The sequence below is a fragment of the Alosa pseudoharengus genome, unplaced genomic scaffold (genome assembly GCF_046254945.1).
Source record: "Alosa pseudoharengus isolate Yale_2024_CS ecotype anadromous, Long Island Sound unplaced genomic scaffold, YU_APseudo_1.1 YU_APseudo_1.1_scf_15, whole genome shotgun sequence".
In the NCBI taxonomy this organism is placed as follows: domain Eukaryota; kingdom Metazoa; phylum Chordata; class Actinopteri; order Clupeiformes; family Clupeidae; genus Alosa; species Alosa pseudoharengus.
Window position 1 is genome coordinate 4,793,328 of NW_027468620.1, and position 20,570 is coordinate 4,813,897.

General features: G+C 39.6%; 2 protein-coding genes across 2 annotated transcripts in view; both read right to left on the reverse strand.

Annotated features, from left to right (window-relative positions):
* Positions 1-1,735, reverse strand: part of polh (polymerase (DNA directed), eta) — a 35,812-nt gene extending 34,077 nt beyond the window's left edge. The window contains exon 1 of the mRNA XM_076285308.1: positions 1,554-1,735. The gene's annotated coding sequence lies outside the window, so the exon portion shown is untranslated. The remainder of the gene's footprint in view (positions 1-1,553) is intronic.
* A 7,606-nt stretch (positions 1,736-9,341) lies between these two features.
* gtpbp2a (GTP binding protein 2a) overlaps positions 9,342-20,570 on the reverse strand; it is a 56,372-nt gene continuing 45,143 nt past the window's right edge. Inside the window, exons 7-12 of the mRNA XM_076285309.1 lie at positions 15,487-15,706; positions 15,180-15,315; positions 13,209-13,267; positions 11,727-11,898; positions 11,439-11,603; positions 9,342-11,317 (exon numbers count right to left, since the gene is read on the reverse strand). Coding sequence (XP_076141424.1) covers positions 11,171-11,317; positions 11,439-11,603; positions 11,727-11,898; positions 13,209-13,267; positions 15,180-15,315; positions 15,487-15,706 — 899 coding nt within the window. The 3' untranslated portion in view covers positions 9,342-11,170. The remainder of the gene's footprint in view (positions 11,318-11,438; positions 11,604-11,726; positions 11,899-13,208; positions 13,268-15,179; positions 15,316-15,486; positions 15,707-20,570) is intronic.

Consider the following 20,570-nt stretch of genomic DNA (forward strand, 5'->3'; position numbering starts at 1 on the left):
GAGGAGTTCGATGTGGAAGTACTTCGGATTTTTGGTAGGCTATATCAAACTATGGAGAAGAACAAAGCGGTAGGCTATGTAAACTGTGCAATCGAGTTCTACGTAGGCGAAATTTGTTTGACATTTCTAATCGTAAACACAGACACAGCTACAATGAAGCCTGCAGTCATGTTTGTCACTGATGTAATGGCAGTCCACTCGGCTTATTGTTTTTCGAGAATGTTGCACTCCTGTTTGTCATTGTGCACGAAACTTCATGCCAATAAATCATCAGAAATATTGCTGGCTTGCGTCTACAAGCGCCCTCTTTACGTTCGTCCTAATGCCTGTTAGTTGTTTGTGGATTGGCCTATATTTGGCGAAAATGGAAATGTCTTTACACAAAAAATCAATTTTACAATCGATACAATGAACACTTATGTCTCAAAAATCGAACAGGATTTTTTCACAAAAGTGACAGCCCTAACTGTTACTAACGAAGGTATTATAGCAATATTATAAATGTGGCGACAGAATAGCCTAACTTGAGTAGACCTAGCGTTTAGTAGCCTATGCATTTGCGGTGATAGCCAAAACCAATGTGAATCACGGACTATCATACAACCAAAGAAAGTAAAGGAGATTATTTGTACCTGCGTTAGCCAAATAAAGGACGGGACTACTGCACCCTTCACAAACTGTAAAAATTAAGTTTATTAGTTTTACAGTTGACTACAGTTGGCAGTTCACTATCAGTCCACACAAACAATTCTGGTTTCCTTCCACTAGCCATTTTCGTCCTAACCTATTCTGTCTGTTTGTATAGCCTACAGCGTGCAAACTTTGGTCAATTTCTGTAAGAGAAACAGTGCCACCTATAGGCCTAGGATATGAAGTAACGTGTTGAGTCATGTTGAGATGGATCCATTTGGACGCAAATATTCTTGATAAGGTTCCAGGGAAGACGGAGGAAAAAAAGATTGGTTTGATACCTGTGGACTAGCCCTAAACTAGCACATAGGCATGCGCGTTTGTGAGTTTCAATTGGGAGTGAGTAGCGAGCTAGCTCTCTGTTGTATTTGAACGTCAACAGAAGTAACGTTACCCAACAAAGCTTAATGCACCTTTAATGCTATAGTTTGCAAATATATATATATCACGTCTTTTGTCTGAGTGGTTGTAGTGCAGTGGTCATTGCGTTGATATGAAATGCAACTTCAAATCTGTCTAAAACCATTTTTTAGATGTTTGACAACTCCTGGTGTGGTGAGCTAGGCGAGCACGCAGAAGGAAACCAGTAGCCTAGGTGGAAAAACCAGAAGGCACACAACACCGGTATCACAAATAAGATGGTCATGAACGATAATAAGCAAACTAAATGAGAAAATTACCAATCTTTTAGCGCCAAAAAGCATTAAAAATCCGTAGCTTGTTACGTTAACGCCCCACAGGATAGCATGCTAAACCACATTGTTCATTTTAAACACAGCAGCGCTCGGTTTCAATAATTGCACTGCCGTGTCGATTTCATTAGCAGGGAACTCGCACTGAGAACTAGTGAAGGGGTTACATACCGACACGGATCCAGGTGAAAAATGACTCCTCAAGCTCTCTGCTCCCTTTCTCCAGCAGCGTGAAACTAGCGACAGTAACGAAAGTTCCAATATTGCCAGCAGCGTGAAACCTGAAACTAGTGATGGGACGTTCACTGAGGCACCGAAGCTGGTAGCCTATCACTCCCGCCAAGCAAACTGTTCCAAAACAGTGTAGCAGAGCTTGTATCAAATTGGCATAAGCACGTGACTGATGACGTCCGAAGATTCAAACGTCAATGAAGGGTTTTGTTCTCTTGTACCTGCAATCTGTTCCAGTTCCGCTAGGGGCGATCACGAACAAGTGCAAAAACAATAAGGAGGGAAAGTAATCTCATCGCCATCTAGTGGTTGCGTTCCTAGAGTTTAGCGGAGGGGATGGGATTTTTTTTTAGAAAAAATATATCTCGCTGCACATTGGGATCTTAATTTAATGCCTTCCGTATGTTAGGCACTGGGGTCACCTCTATTGCTTCAAGTGGTCATACCTTATTTTTAGGATCAGTTGAATTGTTTTGAGTTTTTGTCGTAACATGGTGATAACAAACTACAGTTGCATGTGATGTCACATGTTTGGGCGCTTAATCTCTAACTGATCAATACGGCAATTTGCTTAACTGGCTTACATATTTTTGTAATAACGGAAGGTGATGTAAACCGCGTGGTGATAACCTTTATGTCTGGATAACTGGTGTTGTGCTTCTACTCACATGAAGAGCTGGCAGTAAGTGTTAAGTGGCAATGCTAACCAGGCTAATAAACAAACCATGCTAGTGAGTAACGTGGAAGGGTAAAGTCACGTGGCTTTTTTGTAGTTCGTTTATGAAACAAAAGGAGCAATTTCGATTTTTTTTAAATAAGGCAAAATAGGGTCTGACATTTTCACAGTTAGAAGATTATTACTGTATAAACACTGAAAAATATTTTTGGTGGATAAGATCGCTGATTTGGCTTCACAGTATTTTTTTTTAAAATAGGTCTATGGGACTTAACATTGGAGCTGCTCTTCGATAGGAACGCAACCACTTGGGGCGCTGGTTTTCACTTTCCCTCCCTATGAGGGTCTATGGAGCTAGACGGCTAAATTTGTTTCTTTCACCTGATTGTCTCAGAAATCTCAGATTTGATTGTAGTTTTCGCAACTTCAACATGGATTATAGGACGAAAGTTGAATGAATGAGCACTGATGTCCTTTCGATTTCTTACAGGTTCGGTTGTTGTTGCCCTTAACGTTTGATACCGGCAGCAACATGTTTTAAAAGTTGGGATGGGGTAACAAAATGCTGGAAAAGTTGTGTAATGATAAAGAAGACAAAAGGAAGAATGTTTCACAACTAATTAGGGTAAGTGGCAACACGATTGGGTATGAAAAAGAGCATCCCAGAGAGGCAGAGTCTCTTAGAAATGTATTCATCACTCTGTGTAAACGTGTACGCACAAATGATGAAACAATGTGATTTTAATAACATGAAATTGTGACGTATTTGGGGAGTTAATCATCTACAGGACATAATATTATTAAAACATTCAGAGAATCCAGAGAAATCTTTGCAAACAAGGGAAAGAGCTGAAAAACACATTGGATGGCCGTGCTCTTTTGGACCTCATGGCACTGCATCAACACCAGACTTGTTTCCAGACCTGTCATTGTATGGGCTCAGGAAAACCTCTGATAACCATTGTCTATGTGCACAGTTTGATACTCAATTCAAAAACTGCAGCCAAAATTGTAACAGCTAAAGTATTGATACAGAAAATACCACCCTCTTATCTGGGCCTGAGCTTGTTTAAAATGGACTTAGGTAACGGAAAAAAGGTCCTGTGGTTAGACCAATCAAAGTTTGCCATTCTTTTTGGAAATCATGGACTCACCTGGGCGAAAGAGGAGAGGGCCTATCTCCAACCTATCCAACTTGTTTTAGTGCTCAGTTCGTAACTCAACATCTATGATGGTGTGGAGGAGCATTAGTGCCATGGGCATCTTGCACATTTGGCAAAGCACAGGTTATATTTCAACAGTGTTGGGAGTAATGCGTTACAAAAGTAATGTAATTACTGTAATATTGCTGTTTGCGGTAACGCGGTAATGTAAGGCATTACAAAAAAAAAATTGGGTAATATTTACTCGGTACAAACTTCAGTAACGCGCGTTACAATGCATTTTAACCCAAAATTAATCGCTTGTTTTGTTTTGATATATATTCGCAAACACCACCGCGAGAACAACAGACGAGAAAAAATCAAAAATCTGCGCAAAATAGTAGAACGTATTTCCTGATACTGGTTGAAGATGACTGTGGCTGCAGAAGACTCAAAGTCGGACTCTATTTGCGGGATGCACATAAGCCTACGCTCATTATTTTTAGCTTGTCAGAGACAAGGATATGAAGAACATAATAGTTAGTGCACTTTGTGGGCGAAACCGAAAGATCTCACTATGCCTCGCGAAATAGCACAAGTCATTTAATGAAACATCTAAAGTGGTGCCACGCTAATCTTTTTTATTCTTGATAAAACACAAACTATGTTCTTCTAGTGCATGTCAGCTTTGAGTTGTGAACTTGAATTAAAGAGAATAAAGGGATAGAAATGCAGAAAAAGCTCGTGTAGCCTGGCAGTGCCACCACTTCCACCACGCGCATCACGCACTTTGCGTAGGGCACCAAAGGACAGAGGGGGCAAATGTAACCAATGAATAGTAGCTTTACTGCAAACTGCGTTTCACTCTTCATCAATAACGTTTACAATGTCAGAATGCACTAACACCATGGTACATGGAAGTTTGATACTTTTTGGGTTCTCTCAATCTCCACCACGTAGTACTAGTAGAATGGAATTGGTGGGTCTTCAATAATTCGTTTCCCAAGCATTTAGGCTACATGAAGCACATGATATGCCAAGTCGACAAAAAAATCCATTCAGATAGCTAGGTGGATACTTCATAATTCACTTTTATTTGCAAAACGAAATGTGAAGCAACATGTCATTGCATACTTTCCAAATCAATGAAGGCTGCTTAAAACAACTTAACATTGTGCATATTATTGTTAATATTGTGCTATCAATGTAACTCAACAAACAAGGCTTGTAAACAAGAGCTGGCAAAAGGGCATATGAGAACGTAAAGATCAATGCTCTTAAAGTGACCGTGCACCATTTATAAGAAAACAGCATTTCTTCATAAATTAATGTTAAAAAACACACATATAGTCTGTATAATAGGCCTTTTATTTTACTTTAGGTGTTTGAGTTATCATTTAAATGTCACTCACTCAAAGCCACTCACTTAGGGCACCAAAATGGCCAGTAGGCCACCATCTTGACATGTCTTTATTAAGCTTTGATTTACAATAGGCTCTCTATTGAGCAGGCCTTAAAGTTACAGTATTTACATCACAATTTACCAGACTTTGACCTTTTGTCGGTTTTTAACAAAATTCTGACTATGATTGTTCCTTGTTTTGCATCATGAGCACTGCGCCTATTGCATTCTTACTGTATGTTGTTAGCCTTAAGCCTAGCTCAGTCATTATGCTATACCACATCTCCCTCCATTGGAAGAGCAATGAGCAGCATTGAGCGTAATAAACTGCATTTAGAATGGCAAATCCATATTTCTAGATATTTTGGTGAAAGTAACTTAAAAGTAATGCAATAGTAGTGTAATGCCTTACAATTCAGAGACAGTAATATTATAATGTAACAAATTACTTTGAAATGACAGTAATAAGTAATGCATAGTACATTACGATTTTGAAGTAACTTCTGAACTTCTTGAAGGACAAGGACTTAAATACAAACATAATGAGCAAACTGGATACAGGTTCACCCTCTCCATTTTAAAAAATAACATTGTGCACACCTTTTTTCACCAGTTTTCAGAAAAGTTTTTGTTTACAGTAACCTGTGTATATATATGCCGTCAATAGCATGCCAAACCTGTAGATGGCAGTGTAACGAGAAGCTCAAGCCCACGTTAGCCAATCAGAATCCCGAAAATAGCAACAACAGCAACTAATCACTTCCTCTTTCTCTTTTAAACTGTATTTGCAACGCGGAACGCCAGCACAACTTCCTAGGTCGGGTAGTAAAGGAAGGTCGTAAGTTTGTGTCAGTGAGCTCTTTTCGTTTGCTTTATTTGTTTGTTTTGGTAGAGCGAGGGTGTCTGTTCGACGGCCTTCGGCTGGCCGGCACTTTTGCTTTATTTCTTTCATTTGATCGCAATGCCAGGCTCTACAGGAAATATTGAAAGTGATATGGAGGAGGAATCTCAGGGTCTAGGTGGGCGCGGAGGAGCAAGAAAGAGAAGGGGAAGTGGTGATGGTGGTGGCGAAAGCCTAGTAAAGGTAGAAGAATTGAGGAAGACAAGTTCAAAGTGTTGATGAAATTCAATGTAGATATCTCTAATAAATGGTCTCTCAGTCTAGTTCTGTAGGCTACACAATCAGGGGAAGACTGCTGACTTGACAGTTGTCCATAAGACGACCATTGACACCTTGCACAAGGAGGACAAGACACAAAAGGTCATTGCTAAAGAGGCTGGCTGTTCACAAAACTCTGTGTCCAAACACATTAATAGAGAGGCGATAGGAAGGAAAAGATGTGGTAGAAAACAATATACAAGCAATAGGAATAACTGCACCCTGGAGAAGATTGTGAAACAAAACCCATTCAAAAATGTGGGGGAGATTCACAAAGAGTGGTCTGCAGCTGTAGTCAGTGCTTCAAGAACCACCACACACAGATGTATGCAAGACATGGGTTTCAGCTGTCACATTCCTTGTGTCAAGCCACTCTTGAACAAGAGACAGCGTCAGAAGCGTCTCGCCTGGGCTAAAGACAAAAAGGACTGGACTGCTGCTGAGTGGTCCAAAGTTATGTTCTCTGATGAAAGTAAATTTTGCATTTCCTTTGTAAATCAAGGTCCCAGAGTCTGGAGGAAGAGAGGAGAGGCACAGAATCCACGTTGCTTGAAGTCCAGTGTAAACTTTCCACAGTCAGTGATGGTTTGGGGTGCCATGTCGTCTACTGGTGTGGATGGTATCCATGGTTCTCAAAATGAAGTGTTTGAGGCATTACAAGCTATTGAAACTAGGAGTGCTACTGGAGAAGATCATTTACATGTAGATCCTTTTTTCCTTAAATTGTCTGCTCCTATTATCACAAAGCATATAGTGCATATATTTAACCTTTCCATTGTGATGGGCATATTTCCTAGTGCATGGAAACTAGCCCATGTGACACCTTTGCACAAAGGGGGGGGGGTGATTTGAATAATTACCGTCCAATCTCCAACTTAAGTAATTTCTTTCAAGTCATCAAATCCACAACAATCTGGGTTTAGAACAAACCACAGCACTATCACAGCTACCACATTAGTTACTAATAATATAATATCTGCCTTAGACGTTAAGAAGCACTGTGCTGCCCTTTTTGTTGATTTGTCAAAAGCATTTGATACAGTTGATCATCCCTTACTCTTACAAAGATTACATAATATTGGTTTGGATGATAAGGCATGTGAATGGTTTTGGAATTATTTATCTCAGAGGTTTCAGTGTGTGAAGTCAGGAAATGTCAAGTCAGAGTTTTTGCCATTCACAAAGGGTGTTCCACAAGGGTCCATTTTGGGCCAAGTTCTCTTCACCATTTATATTAATGATATTGTCTCTTCCTTAAATGGTTGTCAAGTCCACCTTTATGCTGATGACACTATTTTGTATTGTATTGCTGACTCTGTTCAACTAGCCATTGATAATCTTCAGCTTTCATTTAATGTTCTTCAATAAGCTCTCATTAATCTTAAATTAGTACTAAGTGAAAAGAAAACTAAATATATGCTATTTACTAGAGCAAGGAACACTGAGGTTAATTGTTTGCAAATAACCACTATAAATGGTTCCAGCATTGATAGTTTCTTATTACAAATATCTTGGTATATGGCTGGATGACAAACTCACATTTAATTACCATATAGCCATCCTATTAAAAAAACCGAGACAAAAAATTGGTTTCTTCAACAGAAACAAAGCCAACCTCCCTATGGAATGTAGAAAACAACTTGTTGAAGCAGTTTTTATGTCAGTTTTAGACTATGGTGATGTGATTTATAGAAATGCTACTGCTTGCTCACTTACAGCCCTGGACTCTACCACTCTGCGCTGAGGTTCATTACTGGTGATGGCTATAGCACTCATCATTGTGTCCTCTATGGTAAAGTGGGTTGGTCATCTTTGACTGAAAGGAGACAAAATCACAAGCATGCTTGTTTGGAATTCTGGACCCTATCAGACCAGATCAAATGATGCTTAAGACTCCTCGTGTCCACACTGAGTTGGGAAAGTCGGCCTTTTGTTATGGTGCCCCTATTTCCTGGAATAATCTCCAATGTAACATAAAAATGAACTCTACTTTCCTATAATCAATTCAGATCTGTAATCACAAACCTTCCTATGTCAAATTGTACCTGTTTTATGTAAATGTTATTTTATTTTTGTTATTATTTTATTAATATTTTCTGTATTTTTATTTCCCTTCCTCCTTTATAATGGTATGTAGGTTATCTTATTATTTGTTTTATTTTCCACAATTATTATACTATATCTCGTTATTCCATTGTTACTGTGTAATCTCGGCTTCACTGAAATTGAGGACTAGCCTCAATGAACCTCTGAGAATAAATAAAGATTGAATGAATGAATAAATGAATGGTTCTTAATTGGCCAGGAAACTTGCCTGACCTTTTTGAGGAGGAAAATGCTATATGCTATAAGCCAGACCCAACAATGCAGAAGAGCTAAAGGCCACTATCAGTGCAACCTGGGCTCTCACCTGAGCAGTGCCACAGACTGATCGACTCCATGCCACGCGGCATTGCTGCAGTAATTCAGGCAAAAGGAGCCCCAACTAAGTATTGAGTGATGTACATGCTCATACTTTTCAGTTGGCCAACATTTCTAAAAAACTTTTTTGTACTGGTTTTAAGTAATATTCTTAGTTGTCAGTTATAATCTATATAGTCTGTGTGTAAGTAATGAATATAATGTACAAGTTTCACTTTTTGAAAGGAATTACTGACATAAACCAAGTGACCAGCACCTGTAGTTTATTTTTTTTAACTTATTTATTGCTTGAGATCCATCCTCACTTGGTGCAATGAAATGTCATTGTATCATTTTACAATGACAATAAAAGGAATCTGAATCTTACATGACAATGAAATTCCATAACCAGATCTATGCTATTTGATTTAATTCAAAGTAATTGTAAATCAACTTTAGGAACCTCTGTTTTCCGCAATGGAACTGACGGCCACAACAGCCTACAGGACAAAATCATCTACCCTCATTTGTTTTGGCCACTGATTCAGTCCTTCCAAAACTTAATAATTCTGCCACACCTCTTTCCCAACTTACACTACCAGTCAAAAGTTTGGACACAAATAGTCATTTGTTTAAGCTGGCTGGTACACCAAACTTCCATATTCCATTCTTGATCTTATGAAATGCATACATTAGTTTTGCAGTGTGGATTGGTCACTGCAGATGTAAGTCTATGGTAAAGTGGTAGAAAGGCTAATTTAAACATAAAAAGGGTACAGGAAGCTGTGAATCGGGTAGAAGATTGGCAAAGAAAATTGGGTTTTAGATTTTAGACCCAAATTCACATATAAATGAAAGGGAAAGTATGAAAATAAAATTATTTTCAGATGGCATGAAATAAAAACAGCAGTGACCAAGAAAAGGTACATATAAATGATGCACACACATACACCATTATGATGTATATTTATTTATACATAACATAATATACATATTGTATTTTACCATTGTGTAGATTAAAATTGTACACTGTTTAAAAGGAGAAGGGAAAAAAGCTTCAAACTATAGAAAGTGACACACTGGTCAAAAGACCATGACAACCCCAAAGACCTACTCTAGAAGTTATTATAAAAGTGTACAAATATGTCATAAATGCTTGTAAAGATTTTGTTCCTAGATTTAAAAGTTTTGGTTCAAATACACGGTCACCACACAAATACATACACACGTGCAAACGCGTACTCTCTCCCACTGAACTAGAACCACAACAAACAATAATGCATGATTGACTACAGAGTGAATATGATAAACAGAGCTTTGAATCTGATGAACTAGACCAGAAAACCATTGCTGATATACTTTAGACAAACCTGGTTTCTGAGAGCATGAAATGACTTCTATAATTAGCATAGTATTAAAACATTACATCACCAGGTCAGTTTTTCAATGAGGTGTACAACACTGAGATGTGAATGAACACGCATAACTAAACTTCTTACTTAGGCACTGCAATAAACCCCATGATCATTTAATTGACAACATATTAGCAAAAATGAATCTCATCAAAATGAAAATGGCAAAAAAAAACAAAAAAAAAACAGGAGAGAAACAATACAAAGTGATGCTTGACAACTGCTGAATGGCTGGTTTGGATACAATATTCATTATCGATTAAAAAGCAGTGCATTTAGGTACCTATTGTGTTGTGAAGCTACTAGATTCTAATAAAAAACTCTAAACATATTTAACTAGAGTGTAAGACTATAATCAGTTTCCAAATGAACTATAAAATCCTGAGGAAATCCAAAGGAAAGCACTTGAGTTAAGGCAAACGAAATGGTATGCATTGAAGATATGCATATGGCATCACAACTAAATACAGGCGTCAAACTCTCTGAGGAAAGAACGGACATGAAAATAAAGGCAGTGCAGCAGCAATTGTGCATTTATGATGGTCGACACTCAGCCAAACATTCCATTTCCAAGCCACAGCCACATTGAGTCTTTCAAACTGCCACTTAGCAGTATAGCGCAGGGGAATAGACACCCCTTCAACAATCGATTGTCAGGTCTTTTTGGGACATCAGAGCATGTATCTTACTCAGGCATTTTATGTTCTGAAAAATAAATAAAACTGGTAGGACTCAGACATAGATCAGGACATGTGTGCCTTCCTGGTTGTCTCCTCTCTCTCTAAACTTAGCCATGGGAATGGGTAGCTGCCATGGGAATAGACTGCTTTTCACACCAACCTGTTTTACCAATCTTGGTTTTGTAAAGCCTCTTCTTTTTCATTTTAGTGCATTTTCTAAATAATCAAATGCATGTTTGTCAGCTGAGTCAGCTGTATGTGTAATCATTCCAAACATTTTTCAGAGGTGGCTACGATCTTTGTGCACTAAGTCAACCTTACATGTCCTTAATTCAACCTCATTGTGGTGATATTTTTTGAACAGAAGTTGTTCTTTGTAAGCACCAAGGTAAGATTTAAAAAGTACCTCAAAATGGAGCAAACTAATAATAATTATTTTAGTAACTAGATATGAGGAATTTTAAGAAAGAACAGAGAGAAAGAACAGATGAACAGGTCCATTTTCTGGGCCAATGTGACAATAGACAAGAATCGAAAACTTTGGATAAACACAAAGAGAACCAGAAGAGGACCATTGGAAGTCTCTGACTTGCAGCACCCTGTTCTTCTGATCTGATGTGAGTTGACCTGTTTCATTCCACAGCAACATCACCTGAGGTAGGTATGGCTTTGAGTTGTTTTTGGTCTTAAATCACAGGATGTAGTCTTGTAACCTGGCCAATACCTTTGGTGACTCCCTCTCTGAAAAGTAGTTTAGCACCAACCTTCAGGTATTCTGGGTGCTTAATGAACCTGAAGTGCACCACCGCCTTCTCACCTGTGCGCAAATCCTCCTGTGAAACAGGAAAAGGAACAAGACAACTTCTGAGACAAAATAGGAAAGTGAAGATGCAGTAAGAAAAGGTCACTATCACTCATGTAAAATGCAGCAAGGGTAATATGATGAGGCCTCACCTTCCCTTGCAAGGCTTCAACTGTGGCGGTTTGTCGGACGTTGCCTACGTGCACCGTCACCTGAAAGCCCCTATGAAAGGTTTTTGCATGAAATAGCAAAACAATCTCTGCTTCAAACAACCAGCAGATTGTGGGATTCATTTCTGGGCTCACCATCACCATACCCTGGGGAATTAAAACAGATTTTTCCAGCTCTGAGAATCAGCCTGCTTAAAGATACAGTCATATATATGCTGCATTAATACAACTACAATATTTATGCATGATGGACCATGGCAGGAAACCAACCTTTCGAAGCAATGAACGGTCAAAGTCACCAAGCGCTAGTGTGGCGGCTTGTCCAGCTCGGAGAACCCTGCAAGCTAGGCGGTTCCTCTGAATGCTGCATACAGTCAACTTCTGGAACTGTCCTTCATCTGTTGGACCTACCACCAGCTGCTCACCCTCTCGGCAGATGCCACTGAATACAGGTTAGATGTCAACAAGTATCCAGTGTTAGTATCCAGATGCCACTGAATACAGGTTAGATGTCAACAAGTATCCAGTGGTAGTATCCAATATTAGGGCTGCTCAATTACGGCAAAAATCATAATCACGATTATGTTGGTAAAAATTGTAATTACAATTATCGACTAACGATTATTCATGGGGGGCTATAATAAGGAAAATAAGGAAACCAAGAGAAGTTGAATAAAATAAGTCTTATAACAGCTTATACAGCAGATGTATTACATTGTGTTTACATACTGTGGTATACATTTTGGATTAAATCCAATGACATGTTCGCTGATGATCTGATAAAAATGCTTTTTTCTTTAGAATACTACTTCTGTGTAGGCTTGCCTACATCTCTGGCAAGTACAGGGTGGGCTGGAGCAAAAGGGACAAGTGCCCAAAAAAGACAGCTCTAACAGGGGGGTTCCTACATGGGCATCTACAACTGCTCCCCTCTCTCTCCGTAACAGCATATTAGCATTTTTTCTCTTTCTCCTCTTCTGCATCTTTTCATACAGTTATCTGTTTTTGGCTCTCTGCTTCACCTGTCAAAGCAGCACTGGTTGAAACCACAGGTTGATAGCTGGATAGCTAATATAAGTTAGTCACGCTGGTTGGAGTGTTTAGTGTCCCCACAGATTTTCAAAGTTTGCAACTTAAAATGTAGGCTAACCGAGAGGCTTATCCTCTTGGAAAATACATTTCATAATTCATTGGGAGGGACTGAAAGAGCAAACAATGATCTGACGGTAGCGTTCGCGTTTGCATTGTTATCCTCTTACACTAGTAAAAGCGAATAGACAAGCTGTAACGTGCTAATAATTTTTTTTTTTTTTTAAATAGGCATGTTCTAACATTAGATTAGCCATCTTGCCATAAGTTCTCCGAGTAATTTGGTCGCTTCGTTTGACAGTGATAGTAACAAACTTAGCAGAGAATGCGCTAGTTACAATTTTGGCCTGGTTCGTGATGCTACCGACTGCAGGAGCAGACGCACACACAACCCAAAACTGATTGGCCTGTGCACAGAGGGAAGGGGCGTGTCGAATGCGGGGCTTAAAGAAGCAGCGTGAATCAGTATGCTGTATGAGTTGAAAATTGTATCTATTTCCAAAAAACCCATTTCTAAATGGAACGTGGCAAAATAATCGTTTTTTTGTCCATTATACGAAATCGAAATTGAAATTAAATTAAATTAATTGCACAGGCCTATCCACCATCCTGTGCTTTGTGCTTTCCAGGTAGATTCTCTTCCGGTATACAGTTGTGGCCTACCTGTAGAGGGTTCCTCCAACTACTGTTCCCACATCAGGTACTGTGTAGATCTCATCCACCTGTGAAATCATGCATCTTTTAAAAATGTATTTGTGAAACAAATCAAGCAATGGCACGATCAGGACAATTTGAATCAATTACTCAATCATATTTCTACAGAAATATTTTTGACAGAAGGGAAGCATTTAGGTCTGTTGTTGTGTGGGGGCCAGGGGCGTATCAAGCTTTTTAAAAGTGTGGGGGTTGTGGGATAGGAAAATGAAACAATCTTGCCAAATTATAAATAACTCCCTACAGGGACGAAATTCTGATTGCTAAACACACCATTTTAATGCAGTTTGGGAGGGACAGAAGAAACAGCGCCCCTCATATGTGTGGCTCATGTGACATGTAGGCCTACATGATCTACCTATCACTTCACTATTTGACACTACCCTACATGGAGACATATCTCATGTTATAAATCAAGAAATCATTTCAGAAATTATGTTTTGTGCATATGGGTTAGCAGGCTACAATAAATTGCCCTAACAGACAGCAGCCTAATTTCGAGGTATCACTAATACCTAAATAAATATAATAATAAAGAATACAGAACTGTAAGCTCAAATTCAAAAACGTTTGAAGTCTACCCAAACATATGCAAAGGGAAAATAAATAAATTGTGTTGCATATAGCCAGCTTAATTAAAGGGACACCAGGCAAGCCTGATGCTTTTTCTCTACGAAACTCCCCCTCGCTCGGTCTGAGCTCTTTTCCTTTTCTTTGCATCTTCCGTCAAGGGTTTTCGCTGCTTCTTCGCCGGCTCTGCCATTATACACACGTTTGCAACAATCGCTAGCGTTTCGTTAGCCTCCCTCTGTGCTGTGGATGCAGGATGGAAACTGAAACTGCTTCGGTCGCCGGGTACGATACACTGAACTTGCAAGCGGGATATTCTTCCTACAGGCAGTAGGGGCGGGCGAGAGAGTCTTCATTCGCCCTGTAATGAGTCATTTAACCATATACCGACTTACGAAGATGAGTAATTAACACGAAAACGTTGCCTGGTGTCCCTTTAATGTAAATTTAAAGATTATGATTAGCAGTTTCTTTTTCCATTAATAGTTACAGGAAGCCACGTTGTTGTTTAAGCTATTGTTGCTTCTAGCCCACGTTACCTAGTTTCACTTGCTGCAGGGACACACACATTGCATGAGCGCTCATAAGCGTTCTATTTGAGTTCTACATGCTGGAAATCTTAGTTCTCAGATGTAGAACTCAAATGTGTATTGACGCCTCCGTTTGTAAGATCAAAATAAGATGTTCTAAATGGAACGCGATCGTATTTAAGATCTCCAGCACCGGCCATAACTTAATTTCGCGGCTACGTGGACCAGTAGGTTAATTGTTGAGGAGGCCCATAGTTTGAGAAAAGCTGCAGATCATAGACAGAGAAGGCAAAATGCTCTGAGAACAGTATAGTAGCCAAGGTCTTTCTGCACAAACAAGTGCCTTGGTGCGCGCACCTCCGCTTTCACTGTGACTCTCTGCATTTATACATTGTGACAAAAACTGTCAGTCAGACAGTGAATTTTGGTTTACTAAATTAGCATAATGCGGTAACAATTATCATTTCAATTCTACCTGAAATCTGCTCACTGCATACTTTATAATGTAGACCCAAGCAGCAGCACCTTGAAAGATGCACACTTTGAATTTGATCAGAGCGGCTCTGGTTCTTCACTGGCTAACTTGATGTGATTGGCTGGATGACCATTCAATCAAATCAAGACCTATTTGTGTCTCTTTGTGTGTGCGTTATGGTAGATACGGTTCCAACTCTTTACGGGAGCGTTTATTTCCATATTTTACTTTCATTTTAATCTGACAAAAAGTGTGGGGGATAGAATCATATTCCAGCAAAAGTGTGTACATTATAACACCCACATCCCCCATGCTTGCTACGCGCCTGGTGGGGGCTGTTTCTACCTGAAACTCAGTAAGCTGCTGCATTAGCTCCTCCTGTTCTTTACTATTGCTGAGGGGAGGAAGGATGTTAAAGAAAATCTTCAGCAGGTCCAGGTTCTCGCCTGACACACTGGACAAGGTGAAAATGGGCGTTATGCTGAAAAAACAAACACAATAAATCAACATACAGATTTGTAAAAAGGTAATACAGGAAGGAAAACTTACTGTCATCACCATGGATCACTTGGGATTAGCTTTTCTTTGTTTTGTTACTAATTTTAGCCAAGTGAGCCTAGGGATGCTAGTGATATAATGGATTTTTACATACCTAGGGCATTGTGCAAACTGCTGAGCTGCTGTGACAGCATCATCTGAGTTGTATACCAGCATGGGCACCTTGTTGCACCCAGGCTGTTTGAGCACTCGCTCCAGCTGCCGGACAGTGCGCTCTACGGTTCCTTTAGTGCACAGGTCCACTTTGCTCACCACAATGAAGATTGGGACCTTCAGTGCCATGGCCAAGCCCAGATGCTCCCTTGTTGTGCCAGCTGTTTAAAAAAAAGAAAGAAAGAATAGGTTAGTAGTACTGTTCTAACATATAGTTTAATAAGTGCATTACCTTACTATTGTTCTTTTAGTTGTCACCATCCTGTGAGAAGAAAGTCTGTACAAGTTGATTATCGAACTCTCCTCCTTTGGTATGTGCTGCACTGATTCAGTAATCAACTTGTACAGACTTCTCCTAGCAAACCTGCGGTAATGGCTTGTGTTTTCTTAGGGCTGTTAAGCGATTAAAACAAATAATTAAATGAATTACATACTCTGTGATTAATTAATCTAAATGTATCACATGCATCCATTTTTTGCTATGAACATTTTAAACACAATTTTGGCAGATAAGTGAATCCATGAAGAGCCAAACCAACATTATAGACTTTTTAGTTCAACGTCTCTCACTTTGGCACAGGCATCAGCGTAGTGCCTGGTGTCAGATTTTTAGCATGATAAATGCAAATGACTGAAGTTTCCACTCACGGTCAATGACATGTGCAGTACCCTAACACCAAAGTAATGTGTGGTATACCCCCCATGATTTCTCCTTTTTTTGGCCATTCACACATGCTGTAGATTGTTATTCACATAATTAATCTGTTGTTGCCTTTTCTATCCAGTAAGTCGCAGTCCAGGATAAGAAATGGAGCAGTTCAAGTAGTTGAGTAGAAAAAGATAAAACTAAACAGTAGGAAAAGCTGTACTTATGTACCCTAAGGGGAGGCTCACATTCACCCAATTCAAATGTGCCCCTGGCTTACAGTGTTCTTTTGTCTTCATGATGGAATTGTAGCTAGAAATACTTTTAAAAATTAACCAGTGACTGGACCTTCCAGACACAGGTGTTTTTATACTACTATACTAGACACATTCACCACACTCCAATCTCCATTTCACTAATTGTGAGACTACTAGCACCAATTAATCTGACTAATCTGAAATAGCTCATTTATCCACTCAATACTTAGTCAAGCTCCTTTTGCACAAATTACTGCATCAATGTGGCGTGGTATGGAGGCAATCAGCCTGTGGCACTGCTGAGGTGTTATGGAAGCCCAGGTTGCTTTGATGGCAGCATTAATGGTCACCAAACCAGTTACTAGCAGTTTTGGCACTGTGGGCAGGTGCCGAATCCTGCTGGAAAAGGAAATTAGCATCTCCATAAAGCTTGTCAGCAGATAGAAGCATGAAGTGCTCTAAAATCTCCTGGCAGACGGCTGCATTGACTCTGGACTTCATAAAACACAGTGTACCAACACCAGCAGATGACATGGCACCCCAAATTATCACTGACTGTGGACATATCAAACTGGACTTAAAGCAACTTGGATTCTATGCATCTCCACTCTTCTTCCAGACTCTTGGGACCTTGATATCCAACAACTAGACCACTGAGCAACATTCCAGTTCTTTTTCTCCTTAGCCTAGGCAAGACTGGCTAAGGCTTGACACCAGGAAAACCAGCCATGCAACTTAAAGAACAGTGGCCTAACAAATCTCGTGACACATTACCTTGTCAGTAGATAGAGGTCTTTGGAGATAGTTTTTGCCTGTTGTTAATCCTTCACCTCCACAAAAAAAGCATTTTCAATGTGTACAGGGGGGAAAAGTCACAAGACGCCAAAAATACATAAACCTGCATAGTGTACCTTTTAAAAAGTCTTAAAATCTCTTTTCCTAAAAATAAGACCTTAAAAAGTATTAAATTGTCTTAAATTCAGATTGGATGGGTCTTAAATATGTTTTTAGTCAAGTCACTGTGAAAATGTAGGCAATCTGTCCTGCCAGGTCGAATAATTATTCCTGACATGCGATGCGTTGTTAATGGTTAGATCAGAGCCTGTTTGTGTACTTTGTGTACTTGTGCTTTTGGTGACGTGAAGTAATGGCAATACCTCCAATGCCTGGGCGGTATGTTAAAAAAATAATATTGCGATTTAGTCTATTTCACGATATACAATAAATATATATCTCTATATATGGACATTTTCTCAAAAGGACTTAATGAATTCTCACTTTCACCCTGTGATGTTTTAAATCATGCTAGTATGATGCAGTAGGCTAGGATAAATCATACCAGTCCAATCCCTGCAAATTATATCCACATTAAAACATTCTTGGTTATTCACAGGTGGTTTCTATTTTAAAATTAGCAGGGGTGAAAGTAGTTTTGAATTCTTGCCAGTAGCCTACTAAGTTCCTCATAGGGAAAAGTGTGCATGCACAAATTTCAACACACCTAAATAAGGTACATCAATTGATTTATTTTAGCCTATTTGCAGAGCATTCATCATGGCCTGTCATTTGGCTATCATTCTCTCTTCTTCTTTCCCTGCCTTCTTTGAAAGGCCCCTTGTTGGTTGATAAATAAGACAGGGTGGCGTTTTTGTTTTGAGACAGTCAGATGTGCGGATCTCATAAATTTAATTTAAAAATCAATCTGGAGGGAAGAACATTTAGCACGAGAAAAGCATGTGTGGAGAGTGGGATGTGTGCATATGCTCTGTCGTTTTCAAACCATCAGACGTGCACATAGAAACAGTAGTCCTTCAGCTTAATGCACGGATATTGTACCTTTAATTTGAAGATCCCTTGTATTTCCTTTCGTTTTTCGTTTTGTGTAACCAAATCAGAACTGCTTGCATTTATTAACCTAGCTCATTGTTGAACAACACTAGCCTGTGGAACCCATAGATAGATATACTACCGCCGCTTTTGAACTGAAAGTTCACTTCTTCTCGTCTACACCTAGATGTCACATGTCACACCCTCATTTGAATATATTGTTCAGGATTGATAGGTAAGTGTGTGTGCGTTGTTCACGTTGTTACTGAGAGGGAGGGGGAGAGGTTAAGAGAAACAGGGACACGAAACGGCAAAGTGTTACCGCTTAAAACCATGATGACTGAAATACTCGATATTTGCGATATAACACTTAAATGTATCTCACGTACAGTAAACTGCAATATATCGAGTATATTTGGTATATCGCCCAGCCCTACCAATGCCTACAGCGTTTCTCAAACTACGAGGCGACTGCTGGTCCGCAGAGCCGCGGAGTCTAATTCTGCACAAGAGAAACTGAAACCGAACGATAACATTGGTATAGCAAAGCTCTGCTTCAACCCATTGGAGTGCTTGCTCATGCCATGTGTGACAGAGCGCAGTGCGCCTGTCACTTGATCTGACAAATCTCCCGACACGGACAATAAGACTCAACATTTAAACAAAACGAGACATTTTACATTAATATGATCTGGGGGGATGATTGCCATGATTGTGGACAATGTAATTTGTACCAAGCCAATATCATGTGAATGAATGTATGTATGTACGGTGGGCTGAATGTTTGGATGCGTGGTGAAGGGAAGTAGGAATGGAATATTTGTTATCGGTTAATTTGTTTGCATAGCGTGACATCAATGCAGTTTGGGGGTTGCAAGCGCGCACATAACATCTTAAGGTAACTTCTTAAATTTGACATTGCATGTTAATGCTGTACTAGCGAATGTTCTCACCAGTCTTCATGGCGGCCTTCCGTGTACAGGGGGCAAGCCGGTTTGCAGACGGCAAGACCTTTTTCAATGTTTGGGGCGTGCTCCCGTAGGGAAGCGCTCATTAGCGCAGGGGTGTTTGTGGCAAACTTTTCTTTTCATTGTTTTCTTTTGGAAGCGCAGTTTTTGGTTAATGCACAAGAAAGAATCTGAGTATTGTGCTGTGCAAGGGTTTCTAAGAGATGAAATATTTGTTTCAAGATGTTAATTTAATTGTGACCGTGATTTGGTTGTGACCAGTGCTATTTAATGCCTGGGGTTGCTTTAGTAGAGAGATGCGTCTCTGACGAGAGAGGACGTAAGTACTGTTGCTATAACAGGGGCCTAGAAGCGTGGGCATTGTCCTATCTTTGTTTTCTGTTTGTCCAGTGTTTGTTTGTTAATTGTTTGTCACTTAAACCTGCCGGTAGCCTACCAGTAAATAATAATAATAAAAAAGTCGTAATTGGCACTTGGATTTCCACCTGAGTCTTCTCTCCACCTGCTCGGACACACCCTCCTTTACACCATGGCAACGCCATTCTTGCTAGTACTGCTAGGCCCCCACATTACTGCTTGCAGCTTTATTTATTATAGGCCTTACAAAAAAAATTGCATTACTTCAAGTGTCAAAACTGCAGTTTTGGAGGAAATATTTGCAGTTCTTATGCAAGAAATGCAGTATTTTGGACATAAAAAATTGCATTGTACTGCATAGTACAACCTGTTGTGTTCAACAGGTTTTGAACAGTTGACAGTATCCCACTGTACTATTTTGGACATGAAAATACTACTGCACTGTACTGTAGTATGACTGCACGTTACTTAAAAAGAAAAAGCTTTTTGTAAGGGAGGTTATTTGGTAGTAATGGTGTCAACATTTAACTTTAGGTCATGGTGATTACGTAGGAATGAATTTACACAAATGTGCATATCGTGACGTAACTGACTGGGTCTTCAACCCGTGCCTTCAGGCGCACCATTGCAAATCTCATTCTGATGCAGGTTATATAGACCAGCCTTTCTCAAACTCATCTTTGACCTGAGGCCCGGTCATGGCAGACTTTGGGGTCATAGGGCTCATCTACATGTACCCAGAAAGAAGGCTACTAGCTCTTGGCCACGTTATATTGAAATTTGACTATACAATACTCAATGCTATACAGTGTTTTATACAGTCTCTGCTCTGTTTCTAAGGAAGTTCCAAAAAACAACGTCGTTCTATTAAGTTTCGTTAAATAAATAAATAGCCTTCCAACAGGTTGAAGCGGAGCTTTGATACCAACGTTATCAATTAGTTTCAGTTTCTCTCACGCAGACGCGCATT